This window comes from Vigna angularis, chromosome 5 (genome assembly GCF_016808095.1).
Source record: "Vigna angularis cultivar LongXiaoDou No.4 chromosome 5, ASM1680809v1, whole genome shotgun sequence".
Classification (NCBI taxonomy): domain Eukaryota; kingdom Viridiplantae; phylum Streptophyta; class Magnoliopsida; order Fabales; family Fabaceae; genus Vigna; species Vigna angularis.
The window spans coordinates 27,506,923-27,529,453 of NC_068974.1; the positions used below are offsets into that span (position 1 = coordinate 27,506,923).

Below are 22,531 nucleotides of genomic sequence, written 5' to 3' on the forward strand. Positions count from 1 at the left end.
AGACTTTATTTTTCAATTTTGATGATGAACCAAATGTATTGAGTGTTTATAGCTTTCATGCAGGAATGGTTGAGTCATGCATTTTGATTTGATTTAAGTTAGAATTTGCATCTCGTTCATCGTAAGCCTTGATTTGAACTTACATATTTCAAAAATCTTTAAAAAAGCGTTAAGAGCAAAATAATCAATTATCATAATTTACATAATTTATTATCTTGAATTTTGTTTCAAAACACATATGTGCATTTAATCGATTAGTACTAAAATAATCAATTAAGTTATTCTTGTTGAGTTTCTTGCTGACTTTCCAGAATTAATTATGAGAAAAATAATTAAGATGTTCTAGTTGTGTCTCCAGTTACAACAAAGAACAATATAATTAATTATCATTATGCACAGTCGGTTGAATCATATCAGAAATGTTTTTCTATAAATTGGTTTTTGTGCTTTCCTGTTTTAACAATTACACTTGCTACCAAACATTTTATTACATCAAGAAAAACTCCAAGAACTAGAAAAGCATCTATTATGAAACCTTTTGTAAAAGTTTTCATCTCAAGACATTTTGGTGACTTTGTTGCATATTCACTTTGATCTTTAATCGTTTCAGATATTTGTCACAATGTATAATTTCTTCCAAACTCCATTGTGATTCGTTCTACACCTAAGTTTGGTGTTCAGTGCAGTAGGTTTCTACATTAGGTGTTGGTGTTCAAGAGTTTTGTTCATATCTTGTGTGATTACATGTTTTGCATGTGAAATGTGATTATAATCGGACTTTATCAATATAATGGAAACAAACTCTTTAAGGTTGAGATGACTGCGACTGGATTTAAAATCTGGAATATTCGAACCAATCTAAAATATTGTGTCATCCTTCTGTCTCTTATCTATTGTCTACCACCACTATAATAATCTAAATTCCAAAGTAAAATATATATATATATATATATATATATATATATATATATATAGAGAGAGAGAGAGAGAGAGAGAGAGAGAGAGAGAGAGAGAGAGAGTCACAAGATTTGAGACTCAACCATATATTAATCAGGCTAATTAGAGATCCTCAAACTACAGCTCAAGCAGCATAAGATCATCCTTTTAAAGCTTGACTACAAGTGTGATAATCACTTGATGCTTATTCACTCCTTAGTACAAAACTATGGTACCCATTCTACTTATATTCACTCCTTAGTACAAAACTCTCTACCTATTCTACTTATTCTTCTCTATTCCACTTTAATGAAGTTTGCGAGACAGAAAGATAAGAAAAAGAAACACACACCACATAAGTTAAACATAGTCAAGAATTTACCTGCTGACTCAGTCCCATATGAATGTAACAAATTACCATACATTTAATTCCAGTTCAATGTCTGATCATGTTATTGAGTTCCTAACCAAGCCACATCAGGACCAATCAAAGCAGATAAAATTAAGGGCATGTCCAGTTTTCAGCTGGGTCCAACTGTAAACTGATAATTGCTTCAATTTTGTATCGAAACTCAGTTTGAAATGGACAAAAAGAGAAAGTCACTTTTGCAAACTAAGTTTGCAATATGAAGTTCATTCAAACTTAAGACTAAATAAGGATAATAAAGGTTAGAAATGCGCTAGTTTTGGGAATTTTAAGGCACGTACCCGAGTTCTAAGACACAAATTGAAAGGGGAAATTGTATGTAATTAAGAGCAATTTGAACCTCCCCCCGCCCAACTGACATTCAAACATACATTCACAATAGCATCATGAAGAACTAATGCAAAACTGCAAACATCTATCAAATAGACAAAACACCATATAAAACCAGCAAAATTGTATTTTTTTTTTCAGAAAGCAAAATCAAGATAATCAATCTATCACAAGCATACATTTCAACCATGTGTATCAAGAACTATCGGTATAGGATGAAACAAAACCACTACCAAGAAGCCTCTCCACATACTTGCCAAGAATATCCACCTCAAGATTCACCTTGTCCCCAACGTTCTTCAGAGGAATCACCACCTTCTGTTGAGTATAAGCCACCAACATGAAATTGAAACACTCTTCATCGTCGAAGACATCGACCACAGTCAAACTAGTCCCATCCACAGCAATAAAACCCTTAGGCACAATGTACTTAAGCAACGATTTTTCAGTCCTCACCTTCACCCAAAGGGAATCTCCTTCTGCAACCTTCGACACGATCACCCCCGTACTGTCCACGTGACCCTGCACGAAGTGCCCACCCATGCGGCTCGTCGGCGTCACCGCGCGCTCCAGGTTCACCGGCGACCCGGGCTCCAGCTCCGACAGCGATGTCTTGCGCAGCGTCTCCGGCGACAGCCCCACCGTAAAGTCCGAGACTTTGCCATCGAATTCCGTCACCGTGAGGCAAGTGCCGTTCACAGCGATGCTGTCGCCGAGGTTGACGCCGTCAAGGACCGTGGAAGCAGCGATTTTGAGGTCAAAGCCACCATGCGGGGCCATGCCGAGCTGCTTGACGCTGCCCATTTCCTCGACTATGCCGGTGAAGAGGCAGACGGGTCCAACCGCGCGGCGGTGCCGCGTGGGGGCGAGTGAAGTTAGTGGGAGGAAGGCGCGTAGATGGGTAGGTTTGAAATTGGGAGTGAATCTGAGATGGGTGGGGTGAGAATTGTGGGAAGCGTGAGTTGTTGCGGCGATTCTTGGGACTGTGGGTGTTAAGGTAAGAGAAGATGAAACTGGCATTTTGACAGTGTTGTGTTGGAATTGGAACAATTGGGACTGTGTTCTGTTGTGATGTCTTTGGGAATTTGAGGAATCTGCGTTTGGGAGCTGTTATGTATGTGCTTCTGCTAATGTATGAGATGGTTCTTTACGAGGTTCGTTTTCGGATCTAGAAGGAAAAGAAGTGTCACTCCACTTGACCAACAGAGAAGTGATTAAGATTCGTAAAAACAGAGAAGTGATTAAGATTCGTAAAAGTTTGGTTAATATCAATATAAAGAGAAAAGAATAGAAAGATTTCACAATAAATTTATATTAGCTTAGATCATAAATTATCCTCTATTCAGTAATGGTATTTTTAACTTTAAAATAGCTACAATTCACTCTCTTTAAGTCTCTATGAAAGCACTCACATAAGTAATTATAATTACAATATAGTAAGTAATTATAAGATTAACCCTTAAATACACTTAAGAAAATATGTTTTATTGGATATTAATATAAATCAACTCTTGGTTCAAACAAGTATAAACAAACTATACAAAGCAGAGAAAACAAAGGAATGCAGAATACTATCTATTATTTTGTTAACTACAACAACTACATATATCATCCACATGTGAACATAATAAAAGAAAAATAATCAATCATAACTATTAAATAGTTATAAATAGTTATGTACAAGAAAATAATAAAACTGTAATGAAGAGTCAACGGTAATATTTCTCCACCTTGACACTTCAATGCAGTTTATACAACCACTCCCATGAAATCAAACATGACCAAAACTCACCATGCTTAAGCATTTTTCAAACTTATCTCTAGGTAACACTTTAGTTATCATATTTGTTGGATTGCCACTAGAGTCAATCTTCACCACTTCAATATCACCTGAATCAATCACATCTCTAATGAAATGTAGTTTAACATCAATATGCTTGGTCTTTGAATGATACATTTGATGGTTGGCTATATGATAGCACTTTGGCTATCACAAAAGATCTGTACACTATTTTGTTTGAATTCAAGTTTAAAGAGCATCCCCTTTAGCCATAAACCTTCTTTTACCCCTTCAACCAAAGCATTATATTATGCTTCTGTGGTGGACAAAGCTACAACAGATTGGAGATTTGCTTTCCAACTCACAGTTGTTCCAAACAGAGTAAACACATAACCTGAGAGAGATTTTCTAGTATCAGGACATCAAGCATAGTCAATACCAACAAAACCTTCAATGATGGATTTAAAATGAGTCTTTCTCTAATATAGAAGACCTGAGTTTAGATATCCATTCACATATTTGAGAATCCACATCAGAGCTTCCCAATGAGCCTATGTAGGTTCTGCCATGAACTTACTCACAACATTAACAACATGTGCAAGATCTGGTCTTGTACAAATCATTCCATACATAATGATGCCTACTCCACAAGCATAAGGAATAGGTTCCCTCTTCTTCCTATCAACATCAGACATGATGTCTTGACTCCTTGAGAGTTTCATGTGATGGGCTAGAGGTGTGCTCACTGGTTTAGCTTTATACATTCTAAACTTTTGCATAATCTTCTTCATATAAATCTTTTGAAACAAAAATAAAGTACTTTGCAGCTTATCACTGATGATATCTACTCCAAGAATTCTACTAGCTTTTCCAAGATCCTTCATCTCAAATTCTGAATTCAGTGTATGCTTTAGATCATTAATCATCCCTGGGTCTTTGCTTGCTACTAGAATATCATCTACATACAGATACAACCAAACTCCCTTTTCGAGTATATAGACACAATTATCATAACTACATGTCTTGAAGTTCAACTTCGTTAAGAAGTCTTCAAACTTCTTGTACCACTGCTTCGGACTTTGTTTTAGACCATACAATGATTTTTGCAAGAGGCATACCTTATTATCAAGTGCAAATCCCTCCGGTTAGCTCATATAGATTGTTTACTCTAAGTTTCCATGTAGAAAAGCAGTCTTGACATCCAATTGCTCCAGATATAAATCAAGCTCGTTTACAATTGACATCAAAATTCTCACTTAATAGTGTTTCACCACAAGTGTAAAAATCTCATTGTAATCAACACCTTCGACTTGATTAAACCCCTGTGCCACCAATCTTGCCTTAAATCGAGCCTTCTGAACTCCTGGAATCTCACCCTTCTTCTTGAAGATCCATTTGCATCCAATCACCTTTTGGCCCTTAAGTAAATTTACAAGTCTTCAGGTGTTATTTTTTCTAAGTTATTCAAGTTCTTCTTCCATTGCACATAACCAAAGCTTTTGTTGTTCACTCTCAAGAGTCTCTTTGAAGTTTCTTGATTCATCTAGTTCATTTATCTCTTTAGTTGTATTCAAAGCATATAATATTAAATAAACTAATTCAATTCTCTCAAAGAATTTGTTTTCCAAAATGGAATTGGTTATGTAGAAGAAGGAAACAAAGTTTTGTTTATAAAGTTCAAAAACAATTATGATTGAAAACTAATTTAGATAATCAACTATTTTAATATTTTAAACTGGTAATCCATTATTCGTATTGATAATTCAAAAATAATTACAACTTAATCAATTGTAATATGTAAATTGATTGTCTCAGCTTTTTATTTAATTCAAAAACTCAAAGTTAATTGATTAGGTAAGGTTTTAATAAATTAAACTTTGAAAACACATAATTCTACCCTTTTTATTTTAATTTATTATTATATTTTAAAACATTTTAAGAATTGTTTAATAAATTACTTAAAGTATTAGATGATTAATATAGTCATAGAACTTTTTTCTCTTGTTTATAACTTTTTAAATACACATTTTCCTTTTTAGAGAGAATCAAACCATCTATAAAACATAAATCATTGAATTGATCCAAAGCTCATTAATGTTGAGATTTCCTTCTTGCAATATCCTTGTTCTTGTACAAAACATAAACATCACAGTTGATAAACATTACATCACAAGCATACAAATAAGGTAAGTTAGATTTTTTAAAAGTTTTATATAAGGATGCATGTATCGAATTCATATACACATTATATTTACTTCTCATTTTTTAACTCGAATGGATATAATTTCAAATTCTTTTAACATATATCAAAAATCAAATGTGTTTTAATCCTTTTGTCCAAGTAGCTACTTTTCATGTCATAAATTTTTGACATCATACTACCTTCACTATATTGTCAACATATCAAAACTATATATAATTTCATTCATATGATAGATAAATTCCTATGGCCTATTAAACATAATTTTTTTTTCACACTACAAACTATGTTAAAAGAATCTTCTTGACTTTCACTACCTAATATTTTCCTCCATGTAAAATCAAACAACAATGGAGTTAGGATCATCTCCTTCAAAATTTCAATTTCAATACACCATCTAAACATCATCGACATAACATTTCCTTCATAAAAATAACTACATTTACAACACACTACATGTTATATCATAACTAAAGCATCATACACATACATCCAAGCCAAATTAAATGCTAATAACATTACATTATAATAATAATATTCAAACTTAATATATATATATATATATATATATATATATATATATATATATATAAACCAATTTTTAGCATTAGAAACATTTAAAAACTTATTTTCTTAAAGTCCATAATACTCCATCTCACTCAATCAAACTTAGTTAATCTAACAAATAACACACATGTTGCATTTAGTTAAAAAAAATATCTCGTTCAGCCAAAGGTATTAGTATACCCAATGGTTTTAGCTTACCCAGGACTAACCATTGGAGGATTTTATAAAAACAGCTTTACGAAGTGAAAATTTACTCACTCAATAACAACCGACTTTTTAATTAAATGAATTTACTTTTGGAGAATTTGGCTTATCGAATGACCAAACCACTAGAAATCATATTTAAAAGCTCATTGTACGAGTTTTGAGTTGCCCAATAACTAAACCTTTTAAATTTTCAATTAATTAAATTTTTCTCAATAAGAGGTGGCTTGCCCTACAACTCCTCATAACTCAAAAAATCAACAAAATATATCAAGCGACTATATTAGTTCAAACAGAATTTTTCTCTTCATTTCATTTCATATTCCTAATATGATATGGTTGGTTTTAAAATAACATCAATTTGAACTAATTTCACTCAATTAATTTATTATGACTTTTTAATACTTAACCTAACACAAATCACACTAGTCATACATCAATCAAGAGCAAACACACAAAACCTGCATAAATAAATAAAATACAATAATAGCAAAGTCATTTCGCTAGTCTAGCCTAAGATATTATATAAAAAATCATTATGCTCACAAAAAAGTTAAATTTGAACATAAAAGATTATCAAAACATACATTTATGATTATGGACTAAGAGAAATAAATTATGATTGGACATACTAACTTTGTTTTCCACCCAGATTCCTATGAGAAGCTTTAAGGATTAGTGAATATTTCAAAATAGAGAGCAGAGAAGATGACGAGAAGAGAAAATGATTTTTTTCTAAAATGAAGTTTGAATAATTATTTTCTTTTTTATTTATAAGCTTCATGTTTTAATAATAAATTCATGCTTCATTCACTACTACAAAATTGACTATAGATAGCGCTGCATAGATAGCGCTTTTTCTAATAAGCGCTATCTATTAATGTGCAGAACAATAGATAGCACTTATTTAAACAAGCGCTATCTATAACTATGATAATAGATAGCGCGTATTTTAAAAAACGCTATCTATAATTATTTAATATTATTTTTTTAATTAATAAATTGAAATATATCCATAGATAGCGCTTGTTTGAAAAAGCACTATCTATGACAATTGAATAGATAACACGTTTTTTACTAAGCGCGATGTATTGTGACCCAATAGATTGCACGTTTTACAGTACGCGTTATATCTATAACGATTAAAAATTTTTCGTCTTCGCGCTACTAGGAGTCTTGAAATTTGACGTTCACTCACTTCATCACTGCTTAGCGCTGTTCCAAGGTTTCATTTGCGCTGCTCCTTCGTTTCATTCACGCTCCTCCTCCATTTCATTCGCGCTGCTCCTCCGTTTCACCACTGGTTAGGGCTCTTCTCCTCTGTTTTATCAGCGTAGAGGGCTCCTTCTCCTCCGTTCATCAGTGCGTTAGGGCTCCTTCGGTAGTTCTCCTTCAATTTGACGTGTACGTCTTTGCTCACTCTTTCAGTGCACTCCCGTTTTCAACAGTGTGTGTGGCCTTTGCTCCTTCGTTTTAGGACTTCCGTTTTCAGGTATCACATTCCCTCTCCCTCCTCTTCTCGGCTTCGTTTCTCCTTTGCCTTATTTTCATGAAAACACGTTTTTATCAGGTGGTGATTGCGCCATTGGTGTAGATTCTGTGTTCGTGCAGTGGGTTTAGGAACCCATTGTCACTCGCTTCTGTGTTAAGGCAAACACTGAGGGAGAACGACAGTCCTCTGGTGAGTTTTTAAATTTTGCAATTGTGTTATAGTTATAGTTATTTTATTTTAGCACACATAGGTCGCGTGAATATTTGAGTTTGAGGACTCTGTTTTGCATGAGTGAGAGTAATTCTTAGTGTAAGTATGGAACAACTTGGATTAGTGTGTGTTTGAGTGTTAGGAAGAGGGAATGTTAATGTAACAGAGGGGCGAAGGGTAGTTGCAGAGAAAGGTTGAGAGAAGGTGAGGTTCAATGTTTGATTGGAAGTGTGAGGTGAGAGAAAGGATTGGAGTGTCGTAGATCATGTTCAGTCAAAGGAATTTGGATTTTTTATTCAAATTTCAGCATTCAAAAATAACTATTTGAATGATAGTTCCAATAAAATAGAAACATAATGATAAACCATAGCTAGATGTTCTATTGTTGTTCCGAAGGACAATAATTATTAGTTGTGTAGAGGTGATAGATGATTCAAGCTATATAACTCTGGTCATACATGTTTGCTGGTATGTTCTCTACTGGTTTCAATAGGAGAGGATTAGAGATAAATGATAAAATAGTTTTACCGGGCAATTAAAGTAGTATGAGTTGTAGGAGGAACAAAGTCTTTAATCTGGCTGTGAACTTTTAATTGTGTGAAGCCAATGGTGTTGATTCTCAAAGTTGTCATGTGTTAGTAATAGAAAATGTTGTTCCTGAAATTAACAGTGTAAAAGTGTCACCATTTTGCTTCAAAATCAGTCATTGTACATCAACCGTAGCCTTCCACTGCTGTGCTCCTCTTCACGTTCCAGCCGTCCACTTCCACTGTCCACTATCCAGCTCTCTGCATTCTCACGGGCTGCTCCTCACGGGCTGCTCTCCCCTCTGGAATGTCCCCCTCTATTCTACTGTATACTATACTACACTATTGCTACTGGAATCTAAATTACTCACACTTAACACTACACGGCCTTCTCCTTATATTCTTGGAAGTGCACACTTTCATTTGTTCCAGCCAGCTTCCCCATGTTTTTGGTCTCCCATTATCATCTTTTAATTAATTTCTTCCATCAATTGCTGCTCCTGGATGCCAAATAAAGTAAGGTGGGGCCCTTCATTTCTCATACACTTCCGCATGCTACTGCTTTGACCGAGAACACCACTTCTTGGATGGGTGGTGTTGTGTGCCACCGTGACAAAGCTTTCTCGCTTCCCCTAGTGCTACTCTGTGCAGGCCGGACACCACTCCCCTTCTTGCTGGACGCTGCTTTTTTTTCCATCCAGCCATGCCGTGAAAGCTCATCCAAGCTGCTGTTCCGTGGTGAAGGGCTGGACTTTGTTTGCTGGATTGCTTCCGCTTCTTGCCACTTCTTGGATGCTTGGTGTTGCACCTTATCTGGCCGTGATGTTCTTCTTCCAGCAAGACCGTGAGCTTCCTGGATGCAAGACTTGTTGGACATGCTTGCTGTATGCGTGAAGATGGCTGGATTGTTCCAACACGTCCCAGCTCTTTGCAGACCGGACGCTGCTGCACCTTAGCTGGCCGTGAGCTCCTCTTTCTTTACATGGAGCAGCTGGTTCTCCTGGATGTGGCTGGACATATTGAAGGTCTGGCCCTGACACTTTCTCTCTTCCAACATCATGGTACCTTCATGTGCCAAGCCTGTACCGTGAACACCGATGTTGTTGCTGCTGTTCCAGCCGTGAACTTCTCCAATGTGCTATTGTTTCTGACTTTAAAAGAAATACAAAACGGTGCTCTCCATTGGATGGCTGCGTGTTCTTTCCAAGTGCAGCCGTGACACCTCCATTCTTTCTCTTTGCCTCTCATTCCCGTGCTGCAGTTCTTGGACGTGTGAATCACCGTACACAACCAACAAAACACCACCTCTTCCAAATGAAATCAGCCATGCTTGGACTTGCTGTTGCCTCTGCTTCCTAGCTGGAACGTAACTCATGCTGCACCAATTGTCCAATTGAAAAGCTCTTTTTCTGGACCACCATGCTGCTACTGGATGATAGCTGGACGTTATGCTCTTTTCCTCTCATTCCCGTGACATGCTAGATGCTCCAAGAGTGAGGCTGCTTGCTGGAACGTTGCCTTAGTTGCTGGACGGTGTTCTCTTCAAGGGCCGTGAGTTCTTCAAGCTGGACGGTGCTGCTGTGTGGCTGCTGGACCATGGAGTCCTTCCTCATGCAGCAGTCGTTCTTCTTCTCCAACCTCTGCATGTGCTGGACTAGGCCGTGGAGTGTGCTTGTGTTGTGTGCAGCTGTGTGCTCCCGGCTGGCAGCGTTGGACGTGGCTGGTGCAACTGCCTTCCTTTCTCTCCACCAAGAAACTAAGCATTTTGCTGCTGGAAAAATAAAAGAAACGTGTCCCCCTTTTCGTGACAGAGAGCCCTTCTAAGAAAGAAAAATTCCAAAACCTCCATGCAGTAAGCGTGCAGCTTTTCTCCAACGTGTTCCTTTGCTCAAGGTGGCTTTTGCTGGACATTGTGTCTCCTGCGTGCTGCTGCCTGCACTCCTTTCATCTCCCACCATGCATCTTCAATTTATTTAATATTCATTGCCCATGGGCTGCCAAGCCATTGTAAAAGAAACCGTGAGTGGTGCCCACCTTTTTGTATTGTCTCCCACTTCTTAAAAGAAAGAAGATTCCCTTTTAATTGGATGGCTAGGCCGTGTGGTGTGATTCTTCAATTGCTAGAGTTAATGTGACGGTGTAGTAAGCATTGGCAGCAAATAAAATAGGAAGCCTTCACAATTAGTGTTTCATCCTTGCTGTTGTCCGTGTGAATAAAATTGTTCCAAGTAATACATATATAATCTAGATATTCCTTATTATAAAGAATTTGCTCCTCATTTCTATAATTACAGAACTTACAATATAAATTAGAGGAATGCAAGGAACTAAATCTTTTCAACACACCCTTTTCTACTGGTTAAAATTAACTAACTATAGAAGTTGTGAAACTAGCATTTCTATAAGCTAAAACTTCATATAATTATTATTAATAAAATAATATTATTAAATTTATACTAAAATTCATTAAATATTTTAAAAGAAATAAATTTTATTAAATTATAATTATTAAATTTTAATTATTTTGTAAATTAATAAAAGTATATATATATATATATATATATATATATATATATAATATGGATAAATAAATAAATAACTGTTTTTAAAGTTGTTTAAAAAGTTAATATAATAATTATTAAAATAAAATAATATTATTAAATTCATACTAAAGTTTATTATATATTTTAAAAGAACTAATATTGCTACTTTTTAATTAATCTTAAGGCTACTTCTAGGTAGACAAATACACCTTACCACACAATATTGACCTTACTGCTTCTATTTAATTAACCATCTTACTGCACATTCTTCTTTGAATTTATAAGTAGATAAATACTACTACATTTTAATTTTAATTAACCTTACTGCTACTTCTAGGTAGACAAATACACCTTACCACACAATATTCACTTTGCTACTTCTCTTTTCTTAAGTGACCTTGTTTTCTTTATTCGGGCTCTGATAGAGTATACACTCAACATCAAAGCTGAAGCCTTAATGAATTGCTCTTTCCACATTCATTGTTGCTCCCAAGTAGGCAGATTGTAGTGTGATTTTTATTTGTTGAATTTGAAAGCAGGGTGCATTTTCATTTTCTTATGATCATCTGAAATTGGTTTGTTTAATTAGATTTATAAATACTTGATTTCATTTTTACTAATTGCATTGTTATTCTTTTTGTAAATTGCAGTTGTGAACTTTTCTTACACATACGGTGTGTTCAAAGTTGAGGTAGGATGAATATTATTTTATAGTTTGTTATTGCAAATAGTGTTAACTTGTATATTGCTAATACTATATTGACTAATCTTGATAGATTAATAAAATATGGAACGAAAATGGATGTTTGCTAGTCGATTATCAAAAGAATACGAGGATGGGGTGAAAGGGTTTCGTAGATTTGCAGTTGAGCATGCAAAAAACCCTAGTAGAATCATTTGTCCTTGCTTGCAGTGTTGTCATTTAAAGGTAGTGAATGCAGATGAGTTAGAAGAGCATTTAATATGCAATGGAATTGATAAAAGTTATACATGTTGGACCAAACATGGTGAAAATAGAAAAAGTCATATGAATAATGACTTTCATCATAATACAAGTTATACACCGAAAGAAACTGATACAACATATGAGTTAGATGATGTTGAGGAGATTGTAAATGTAATCGAAGAGGATATGCAAGATTCTCCTCAGATGTTTGATAGGTTGACAACAGATGCAAAGACACCATTGTATAATGGTTGTACTAGTTTCACAAGACTATCAGCAGTCTTGAAATTATTCAATTTGAAAGCACGAAATGGATGGTCTGATACTAGCTTTACTGAATTACTATCACTTATAAAAGATATGCTACCACAAGATAATGTGCTTCCTAGTCGAATGTATGACACTAGAAAAATATTAAGCTCTATTGGGATGAGCTACGAGAAGATTCATGCTTGTCCAAATGATTGCATTCTTTTTCGAAATGAATATGCCCCATTGGATAAATGTCCTAAATGTATGACATCGCGGTATAAGAAAAATTTAGTGCCGAGCAAAGTGGTATGGTATTTTCCTATAATACCAAGATTTAGGCGCATGTATCGTAATGAACAAGATGCAAAGAACTTAAGATGGCATGCAGATGAAAGAATACGTGATGGAAAGCTTCGGCACCCTGCAGATTCTCCTCAATGGGCAAAAGTTGACCATGATTACCCTAATTTTGGGAAAGAACCACGAAACCTACGTCTTGCTTTGTCTACTGATGGAATAAATCCGCATGGTATGCAAAGCAACTCGCATAGCACATGGCCTGTGGTTATGATTATATATAACCTACCTCCATGGGTATGCATGAAAAGGAAGTTCATGATGTTGTCCATGTTAATTCCAGGTCCAAAACAACCAGGGAATGACATAGACATATACTTGGCACCTCTTATTGAAGACTTGAAGGATATGTGGAATGAAGGTGTAGAGGTGTATGATGGGTATACGGAAGAAAGTTTCCTGCTAAGGGCAATGTTGTTTGGCACAATTAATGATTTTCCGGCATATGGTAATCTATCTGGATATAGTATCAAAGGGAAGTGTGCATGCCCTATATGTGAAGATAATACAGATTGGGTGCGATTGGAACATGGTAAGAAAAATGTATTTCTCGGGCATCGCAGATTCTTACCTTCAAAGCACCGTTATCGAGGATGGAAAAAAGCATTTAATGGGACGACAGAAGAACGTAGAGCTCCAAAATTGTTGTATGGTGATAAAGTTTTTGAAAAAGTAAAGGATATAAACAACAAATTTGGTAAGCCTTTTGCAAGAGATCTAGTCACAAGTGGGTGGAAGAAAAAGTCTATATTTTTTGATTTGCCATATTGGAAGTCCTTGTACGTTAGACATTTCCTTGATGTGATGCATATCGAAAAAAATGTATTTGATAGTGTCATAGGTACGTTGTTGAACGTTCCTGGAAAGTCTAAGGATGGCATCAAAGCAAGGTTAGACTTAGTTCAAATGGGAATTCGAACAGAATTGGCACCAATAAAGAAAGGTAAACGTCAATATCTACCTCCAGCAGCTTATACTCTATCTAGAAAGGAAAAAATTGTGTTTTGTAAGTTTCTACAAGGAGTTAAAGTACCAGAAGGGTATTCATCAAACATTAGGAACTTAGTATCTATGAAAGATCTAAAGCTAATAGGGTTAAAGTCTCATGACTGTCATGTTATGATGGAGCATTTATTACCGATAGGCATACGTTCCATTTTGCCTAAAAAGGTAAGATGGACCATAACTAAACTATGTTATTTCTTTAGAGCCATATGTAGCAAAGTGATTGACACTGGAAAATTGCAAGCACTAGAAAGAGAAATTATTGTAACTTTGTGTGAGCTTGAAATGTATTTTCCACCTTCTTTCTTTGACATAATGGTTCATGTCACCATTCACTTAGTTAAGGAGACACAATATTGTGGACCGGCTTATATGAGATGGATGTATCCAATGGAGCGGTATATGAAGATATTAAAGGGTTATGTGAAAAATAGAAGTCGACCAGAAGGATGTATAGTGGAACGATATATACTTGAAGAAGCTATTGAATTTTGTATTGATTACCTCTCTAATGTTGAATCAATAGGACTTCCAAATTTTCGACACTTAGCGAGAACCACAGGAGAAGGGATTTCTGGAAATACCATAGTGACCATAAGCAGGAAAGATTGGGAGCAAGCTCAATTGTATATCCTACACAATGACGATGAAGTTGAGCCATATGTTGAGAGACACAAAGACATGATTACAAAATTAAATCCAACTAGGACTGACCAGTGGATATGTAGAGAACACAATGCAACTTTTATACAATGGCTAAAAAGTCACATTTTTGCAGAGTTAAATGTGAAATCCTCTTTAATTTCTGATAGATTGAGATGGTTAGCCAATGGTCCAAATTTTCAAGTCTTCTCTTACACTGGTTATATGATTAATGGGTGCACATTTTACACTAAAGACCGAGATGATCAAAGTACTATGCAAAATAGTGGTGTAACTTTGGTGGCTGAATCTATGCACATCTCATGTGCTAAAGATAGAAGTCCTATATATGAAAATATGTCGTATTTTGGGGTAATTGAACATATATGTGAGTTGGATTACACCATATTCCGGGTACCTATATTTGGTTGCAAGTGGGTTGATAATAATAATGGAGTTCGACAAGATGAAACAGGATTTATGCAAGTGAATTTTAATAAAGTGGGGTACAAAGATGAGCCATTTATTTTAGCATCACAAGCTCAACAAATATTTTATGTTACTGATCCGGTTGATGTGAATTGGTCAATTGTGTTGTTGACCAATAAAATAAACGATCCTTCCAATGATGATATAGAAGATGAATATACAAATATTGAAGATGATCCTTTGTATCAAATATCATATGATGACGATCCAATAACAGATGATATCTTGTATAGGAGAGAGGATCATAATGAAGGAATTTGGATAAATCCATCATTTTATGTCCATAAGAAACCTAAGTCTTTAAACTTCATATCAAAGAAGAAAAGGTTGGATTTATAAATTTTTATTCTTATGTTTATCCCTTTTTACTGATTATCCCTTTTTAGTGATGTTATCCCTTTTTTATCTGAATCACTTTTATTACAGGTAAATGACAACTCCTACTGAAGATGATATTCCTTCTCCCAACCAAGCTAAAGGGAAGAAAGGTATAGTGATTATGAAGAAGATCGTTCAAGCTAGAAGTGAGGGAAAAAAATTAGAGGTAATGGACATTGTATATTTTTTGGTATATTAGATATGTTACTTTCCTAATTATTGTTCAATATGTACTTATTCATAATATTAGGTTTCATGGAATGCAAAAGGTCAACCCATTGAACCTGGTGGCACAAAGTTCATCAGTTATCTTGGATCCATTGTTCGAGCAAATGTGCCTATAACTTATAATGATTGGAAAGATTCAAGTTTGGATGCCTATAAAGAGATCATTTGGAATAATATACAAGTAATGTTTACTACTTATTTTAAATATTTGTGTTATGATTTCCAAACTATTTTTTTCTAAGTATTTTTTTGGACAGCTAACTTTCAATGTAGATACATGTCGCAAGACATTTGTATTAAGGAAGGCATGGTTGTTGCTTAGGAGTTTTAGGACTTCCTTGGCCCATAAATATCTAAAGGATGACAATGGAGATTATTTAGAGAATCCTCCTAATCAACCTCCTGAGAAGTATGCATCCATTATTAGTGAGGACATTTGGAGACAATTTATTGCAAAACGTATGGAAAAAACTTTCAAGGTAATGTATACTATCTATATATAGTATATTTATTCCTTAATTCTTGAGCATATGATTTGTTTACTATCTTTCTTTTTAGGAAAAAAGCATACAAAATAAGAAAAGAGCATCAAGCTCCAAGTACCCTTATAGGGGCTCTCGTAAGGGGTATGCTCGCATAGAACAAGATATGGTAAGTTAGTTTATCATTTCATATATGGGGAGTATTTTGTTTGATTGATTAAATTGATTCAATGATGGTACAAGGCGTAAACTTTTCTGTTTTCGAGTCGGGTATATTTTCTGATTGAGAATATAATGATGAATTGGTTCTGTTAGTAACCAAAGTGGAAATGGGTGTAATAAGATTATGGAAAACTGTATGAATGATGGATATATGATTATATGGGTATGTAATTGACTAATATGTGTTAATATGTTTAAGCCCCTTACACATGTTTTAGAAGTTGACACAGAAAATGGATATATGGTTATGATGTTGTTTTTTTATAAATTGGTAATAATATTTTAGTGCATACAAGTTCTAGAAAAATGACGCATGGTGTGGAGAGTGGAATTTGGAAAATGGTGTATGCAGTGGTAATTTTTATGCTTAAAGTAATTATTGGTGTTTTATAAGTGTTTGAATGGTAGAAATATAATTGGGTGTATTAATTGGTTAAGTGTGCAGGGCATAAAGTTTATTATTTTATGTTGGCCATGATTGGTACACTAGGTTATAATATATTATATTTTATATATTATATATTATACAGCATGCTAAAATCATTTTTTTATTCGTTTGGGATTTGAATATAAAATATTATAACGTAATATATGTTAGAAAGTTGCTATACACTTTTATATTTAGAATACTGAGTATACTATATATGTGTTATGTTTGTTATGACGAGAACTTATTATTGGCTTTGTTTTATATTGTAGAGGTCGTGTAACTATAGTGCAGAGTGGTTAATTATATTTATTGGGTTGGTGGTTGTGTTAGAATGTCAAAGCGTGATTAGGAGTAGGCCGGGGTTATGGTCTATTACACTTGGCAATAATTTGATTAATTGGAATTCTATTATGATGATATCCATGAGAAAGGTTGGATATAATTGAATATGTATAATTAAAATTCAGTGTCATATGTATGTGAAGCTTATCTTAATTTTATTGTTTTAATGTATGACGAATTTGAGGATATCTTAATTTTCATTGGATGTAGGAAAACTTATCTTATATAATAATTTATCTATTTATCTTATAGTAATTTTGAATGGTTCATTGGAGTGTGTGATTAATTAGAAAATTATAAGATTATGGTAGTCTTTTTACTGTGGAAACTTTATGTTCATTCTCTTTCCAATCTATACATGGAATGCTTTTAATGCTCTTGAAAAATGAATTAAATGAATATGGGATCAAATGTTGATTCTCTTGCAATTTTCTAACTAATTTGATCTTTTCTACAATAATTAGATAAAGGAATTGGGATCAAATGTTAATAACATTCCCCGTCAAGAATTATGGAAGCATGGTCGTGTGAACAAAAGCGGGGCAATTGAAAATGAAGAAACTCAACAAGTTTGGGACAAATGTGTAAGTAATATGTTTTCATATTATATTTGTGTGTGGAATGAGAATAAATGTGATATGTTTGGTTCTTGTTTAGGTTCAATTGTCACAAACTAATTCAGCAGAGATGAATAATGATCACTCTGACATTTTGAGTCAAGCTTTATGTCTCCTAGAGTATCCAGGTCGTGTTAGGGGAATGGGATTTGGAGTCGGTCATAGAGATTATTTCCCGTCCAAAAAGCGTCATACGCAGCATGAGCATGATAAATTAACTGCTCAATTGAAAGACATGTTGGAAAGAATTGCACGAATGGAAAATGAGATGCTTCAAAAAAATGACACACTAAATACTGTTACCAATAAGGAGTATTGGTAAATCTTGAAGAAATTTGTTTTGATGATGCTGCAAGAAGTTTTAGTTGAAGAAGATATTAGAATTAGTTAAAAGCAATTTGTAGAAATTAAATGTAGTAGGAAATTCTTGTAAACTTGCATTTTTAACTGCAATAATCGATTATGGAATGGCAATAATCGATTATCACAGAGTCATACAGGAATAATCGATTATCACATCATATAATCGATTATTACATTTTGAAAACCCTGTAACGGACTTGAATAATCGATTATCACTTTTGATAATCGATTATCAGTGGCAGTTGGGAGATGTCTTTTCAGTTTTTGACCCTGCACGAAACTAGGCTTATAAATAGAGGTCTTCACAGCTCTTAGAAAGAACTTTTCAATTGAGAGTATTAGAGCTTTGTTCCTAAGGGAAGCTCTCTGTGAGTGAAAAGGATCTATGCCATTTTGAGAATACAGTTTGTCTGAGGAAGTTCTCAAAGTGATAGAGTGCTCTTGCCTGGTCTTGTGAATAGGAGAAGCTCGCGTTTTGTGTGTCAAAGGTCGGAGCGGTTCTCTTCAAGTTGGCTGAGCAGGTTGTTCCGTTCGTTTGTCGAAGGAAGGTGTTTTCTATTCCTTGCTTATTTTGATTATCTGATTGTAATCTGCAAACCATATTTTTAGTGAAAAAGGTTAATCACTATTTATAGTGATTAACGACTGGACGTAGAATCTTTTGATTCGAACTAGGATAAAAATTGCTTGTGTGATTTTTTCTATTCTCTATACTGATTACTGTTTTATGCACATCAACTGTTTGGAAATTTGTCTCTAAGAAAATTAAATTTCTAAAAAGGACCATCTTATTAAGAGTTTGACCGAACACGCCTTCCGCTTTATAAGTTATTCCGCTGCGCAACTCTATAACGGTACCGATTGTTCCAACAAATACTACTGAAGAAGCTAATAATAATAGTGGCCAAGGGAGTTGCACATTGTCATCAAATAGTTTTCCCGAGGTAACTAACTTATCTACATTACTTTCATTATTATTTTAATTTTCTTACTTTAAACTTTCATAGGAATCACATTGAAGATTGTCTTATAATTATGTTTTATAATGTAGGGGGTCTCAAGTTGTAAATTGTTTACATTATCACCATCACTTTGCTTGGTTGCCCATGGAAAATTGCATAATTTTAAAAGTGATACACTACATGGTAGACCTCTACCTAAGGGACATGTTAAAGTTAGTATAGATATTGCTTTGGAGCCAAATGTATCCTTGCCTATACCAATTGATGATGATGACATGATGACAATAGGACAAGCAATAGGTACATTTGTGGCATGGCCAATGAATTTCATACAGATTAGTGATGAGGTATGTTTATACAATTGTATTCATTCATATTTATGAACATATTTCACCTATTGCCTAACTTGTTTAATTGATGATGTTTTAGGATTCTACTCAACCTAAAAAGAAAAACATGAATAATACAAATGAATGTATTGCACCTAAAAAGAAATGTCAAGGGAAAATGCCCTTTCAACATACTCCTCGTAAACTGTTTCATCCCAATATTTCTGAATGGTGCAATTGTCTCTCTTCATACATGAAACTAAAGCCATCAGAGTCACTTCCTCCAATACAAATGGACAAAAACATATTTGGACTAGATAATCATAAAGAAATTGTTAATGCAGAAATTATTGGAGAAGTTACTAACTATGCATGGCTAGGTGCAACTACAATTTCTATATATATCGGGTAAAACATATACTACAGTTTATCATTAACTTCATTATTAGATTGACACCTTATCATATTGCTAATACATTCTTATATTTTTCTTTTATAAGGTACCTATATCAAAACTTTGTTAAGCCAAATGATAAGGCGTTCTTTTTTTTATCACCCCAAATCACAACACATGAGCTACCAATGAAAGACAGAATGCAAAAAATAGTTACTCTTTTTCTTGATAATGGGGTGATTGATAAGTTTGTTCTTGCACCTATTAATACCGGGTAATACTTTACTTTACAACTTTATCAACAATGTATTATTTTCAAAGTTAAATGTACGAATTCTAATTTTGTTGATTCATTTCAAATTGCAGCCAACATTGGGTTTTGATAGGAATCAATCTTAAACTGGAGATAATTCATTATCTTGACCCAATAGCGGTAGACATTAATATGAGGCAAGATTTGAAAAAATTGTTTGACATGTAAGAATATATGTGTTGTATACTTTTACTTGACATATTCGTATACTTTTAGTTGTATTGTTGTTACTTATACATGCTTTAATTTTATTTATTCACTAGGGTTATACAAACCTATCGAGCTCAAACAGGAAACATGGTTTCAAAATCTAAGTCAAACAATATCAAGTGGACAACAATTAAGGTACATTACTCTAGTATGTTTTGTGTAGTATAGTCTTGATTGTGATAATTAAATTGTTGAATGACCTCATGTGACCTTTTAATTCACATTATGGCTGCTTGTATTGTACTGGTTAGGTGAATAACTTGTATTCTTGAATTATTGAAGACTTATTTCCTTGTTGCATAGTAATGGTTAGTTAAATAATATGTATTATTGTGAAACTGGTTGGAGGAGTATATGATTGTTATGAAAGCATAACCTTTTATTAATAGTTTAAACTTGTATATGGTATATAGTTATTTGTTATTTGCACTGAACATGTTTGGAGTATACTAGAGTTTTGAATCTTTTTATGTTCAAATTATAAAAATGCTTTTTAATTTTGAAATTCTAGTGCCCAAGACAACCCAACGGCAATGATTGTGGGTATTACGTGTGCCAATATATGAAGGAAATTATTACATATTGTGAAGGAGGAACAATTCCAACTGATGTAAGTTATCTTTATCGTCATAATTAATTTGTAGTAATATTTAATTAACTAATTCTATATTATTTTCTCTTTCTTGAAGTATTTTTCTAGTTGCAGATGTCAACAATATCATGAAAGTGTAATTAGTACATGCTTATAGGCTATGTTAAGGTGATGTGATTATAAGTATTGATAGGATATATATGTTATGACACGTAATAGACGACTTAACGATTAACTTTTGAATTATTAGTGTACCAATAATTTGTATTTATATTAATGAACATTCTTTGAGACATTTTTCATATTTTTCTCAATATTTTATATTTTTTTTTGTATATAATATCATAATAGAACTAATATTTTATATTTTATTCTAAAACTTATTATTTTTTTTAAAAAAAATTTGAACCAATAGATAGCGCTTCTTTAAAGAAGTGCTATCTATTGTCAGCAATAATAGATAGCGCTTCTTTAAAGAAGCACTATCTATTGACAACCACCAATAGATAGCGCTTGTTTAAAGAATCGCTATCTATTGACAACCACCAATAGATAGCGCTTGTTTAAAGAAGCGCTATCTATTGGTGACTGATAATAGATAGCGCTTTTTTAAAGAAGCGCTATCTATTATTGCTGACAATAGATAGCACTTTTTTTAGAAGCGCTATCTATTAATAGATAGCGCACGCATAGATAGCGCTTAAAAAGCGCTATCTATGATAAAAAAAAAAAGCGCTATCTATGCAGTTTTTTGTAGTAGTGATTTAAACTATAATACTTCTAGTCTTAAATAACTTTTTTACATGGTAAACTGAAAGCTTACAAATACCTTTCGAAAAAAATTCAAAAACACATAAAAGTTAAGAGTAAATACATCTACAACATCAACATCTTCAAAGATAATTATCAAAACACATTCTCTTTAAGTTTTCATATAACTCTTCAAATCCAACATAAATTAGTATAACATCTTTCTCTATTTCAAGAATATTGAAATTTAAATTTTTTTCATAAAAAATACCAACAACATTAAATATGTTAGTCATTAAAGGTAAAATTAGAAATATATATTTGATTAATTAAAAGTTAGGACTGTCAAATCAAACTTTAAAAAATAATATTTATTTTGAGAGAAACTAATAATTAAAATGTTACGTTATGCGTTATAGATACAGAAATTCTCTCAGTTAAATATTTGGAATAAATTAGTTGTACAATTAAATTTCAGAACATTAGTCCATTTATAGGTTTTGTTTTTGAAAGGTGAAAATTATCATTTTAAATCATTAATAATTGTTTTTGGGTAAAGTTTAGAACACTGATAATTTTTTATAAATTTTGGTTGATACTTAATTCCATCACATCATGAAAGTAATACGAGATGGATAAGGTGATTATCTTTTGATGTGTAGACTTTCTTTTCCATGGCCTTTCTTGACTAGGAGAAGAAATCAATGACGAATGGAAAAGAAAAAGAAAAATATTATATTGAATAGGTTGAACTTAAGTTACTCTAAAATTTAAAAAAAATGTGATTTGACAACGAAAACAACAAGTGGGGACATGAACTTATAATTGCCACAATAACTCCACTAATTATTCCCCTCCACATATTTAAACTGCCATGTGCATGATCTCTATTTCTAAAGTTTGCTTCTTTTATTTTACTTTTCTATCAAAATGGTCTTTTTAAGTTCCAAACAAGAATCAAAAGTGAAAATTCTTTAGTAATAAAATATATCATTAAACTTTTTCATACTTT

The 22,531-nt window shown here is 33.5% G+C and overlaps 2 protein-coding genes across 4 annotated transcripts; one reads left to right on the forward strand and one right to left on the reverse strand.

The window, feature by feature from the left end:
- Positions 1 to 1,620: 1,620 nt before the first annotated feature.
- LOC108339571 (riboflavin synthase) lies at positions 1,621 to 2,935 on the reverse strand. Of its 3 annotated transcripts, none has more exons than XM_052877832.1 (2): positions 2,150 to 2,935; positions 1,621 to 1,717 (listed from the first exon to the last, which is right to left on the reverse strand). In XM_052877832.1, exons 1-2 carry the CDS (start codon positions 2,711 to 2,713, stop codon positions 1,652 to 1,654), a joined length of 630 nt encoding a protein of 209 aa, XP_052733792.1. In that variant the 5' UTR covers positions 2,714 to 2,935; the 3' UTR covers positions 1,621 to 1,651. The 3 variants fall into 3 exon arrangements, with proteins under 3 accessions (XP_052733792.1, XP_017432205.1, XP_017432204.1); XM_017576716.2 differs by lacking the exon at positions 1,621 to 1,717 and adding an exon at positions 1,801 to 2,011; XM_017576715.2 differs by lacking the exon at positions 1,621 to 1,717 and having other exon boundaries at positions 1,801 to 2,933.
- Positions 2,936 to 12,243: 9,308 nt separating this feature from the next.
- LOC128196705 (uncharacterized) lies at positions 12,244 to 15,246 on the forward strand. The gene has a single exon (XM_052878213.1). It carries the CDS (start codon positions 12,244 to 12,246, stop codon positions 15,244 to 15,246), a length of 3,003 nt encoding a protein of 1,000 aa, XP_052734173.1.
- Positions 15,247 to 22,531: the final 7,285 nt, after the last annotated feature.

Bases quoted from the DNA above. Each gene is read 5' to 3' on its own strand.
- LOC108339571 (XM_017576715.2), bottom strand. From the start codon at position 2,713: ATGCCAGTTTCATCTTCTCTTACCTTAACACCCACAGTCCCAAGAATC.
- LOC128196705 (XM_052878213.1), top strand. From the start codon at position 12,244: ATGAATAATGACTTTCATCATAATACAAGTTATACACCGAAAGAAACT.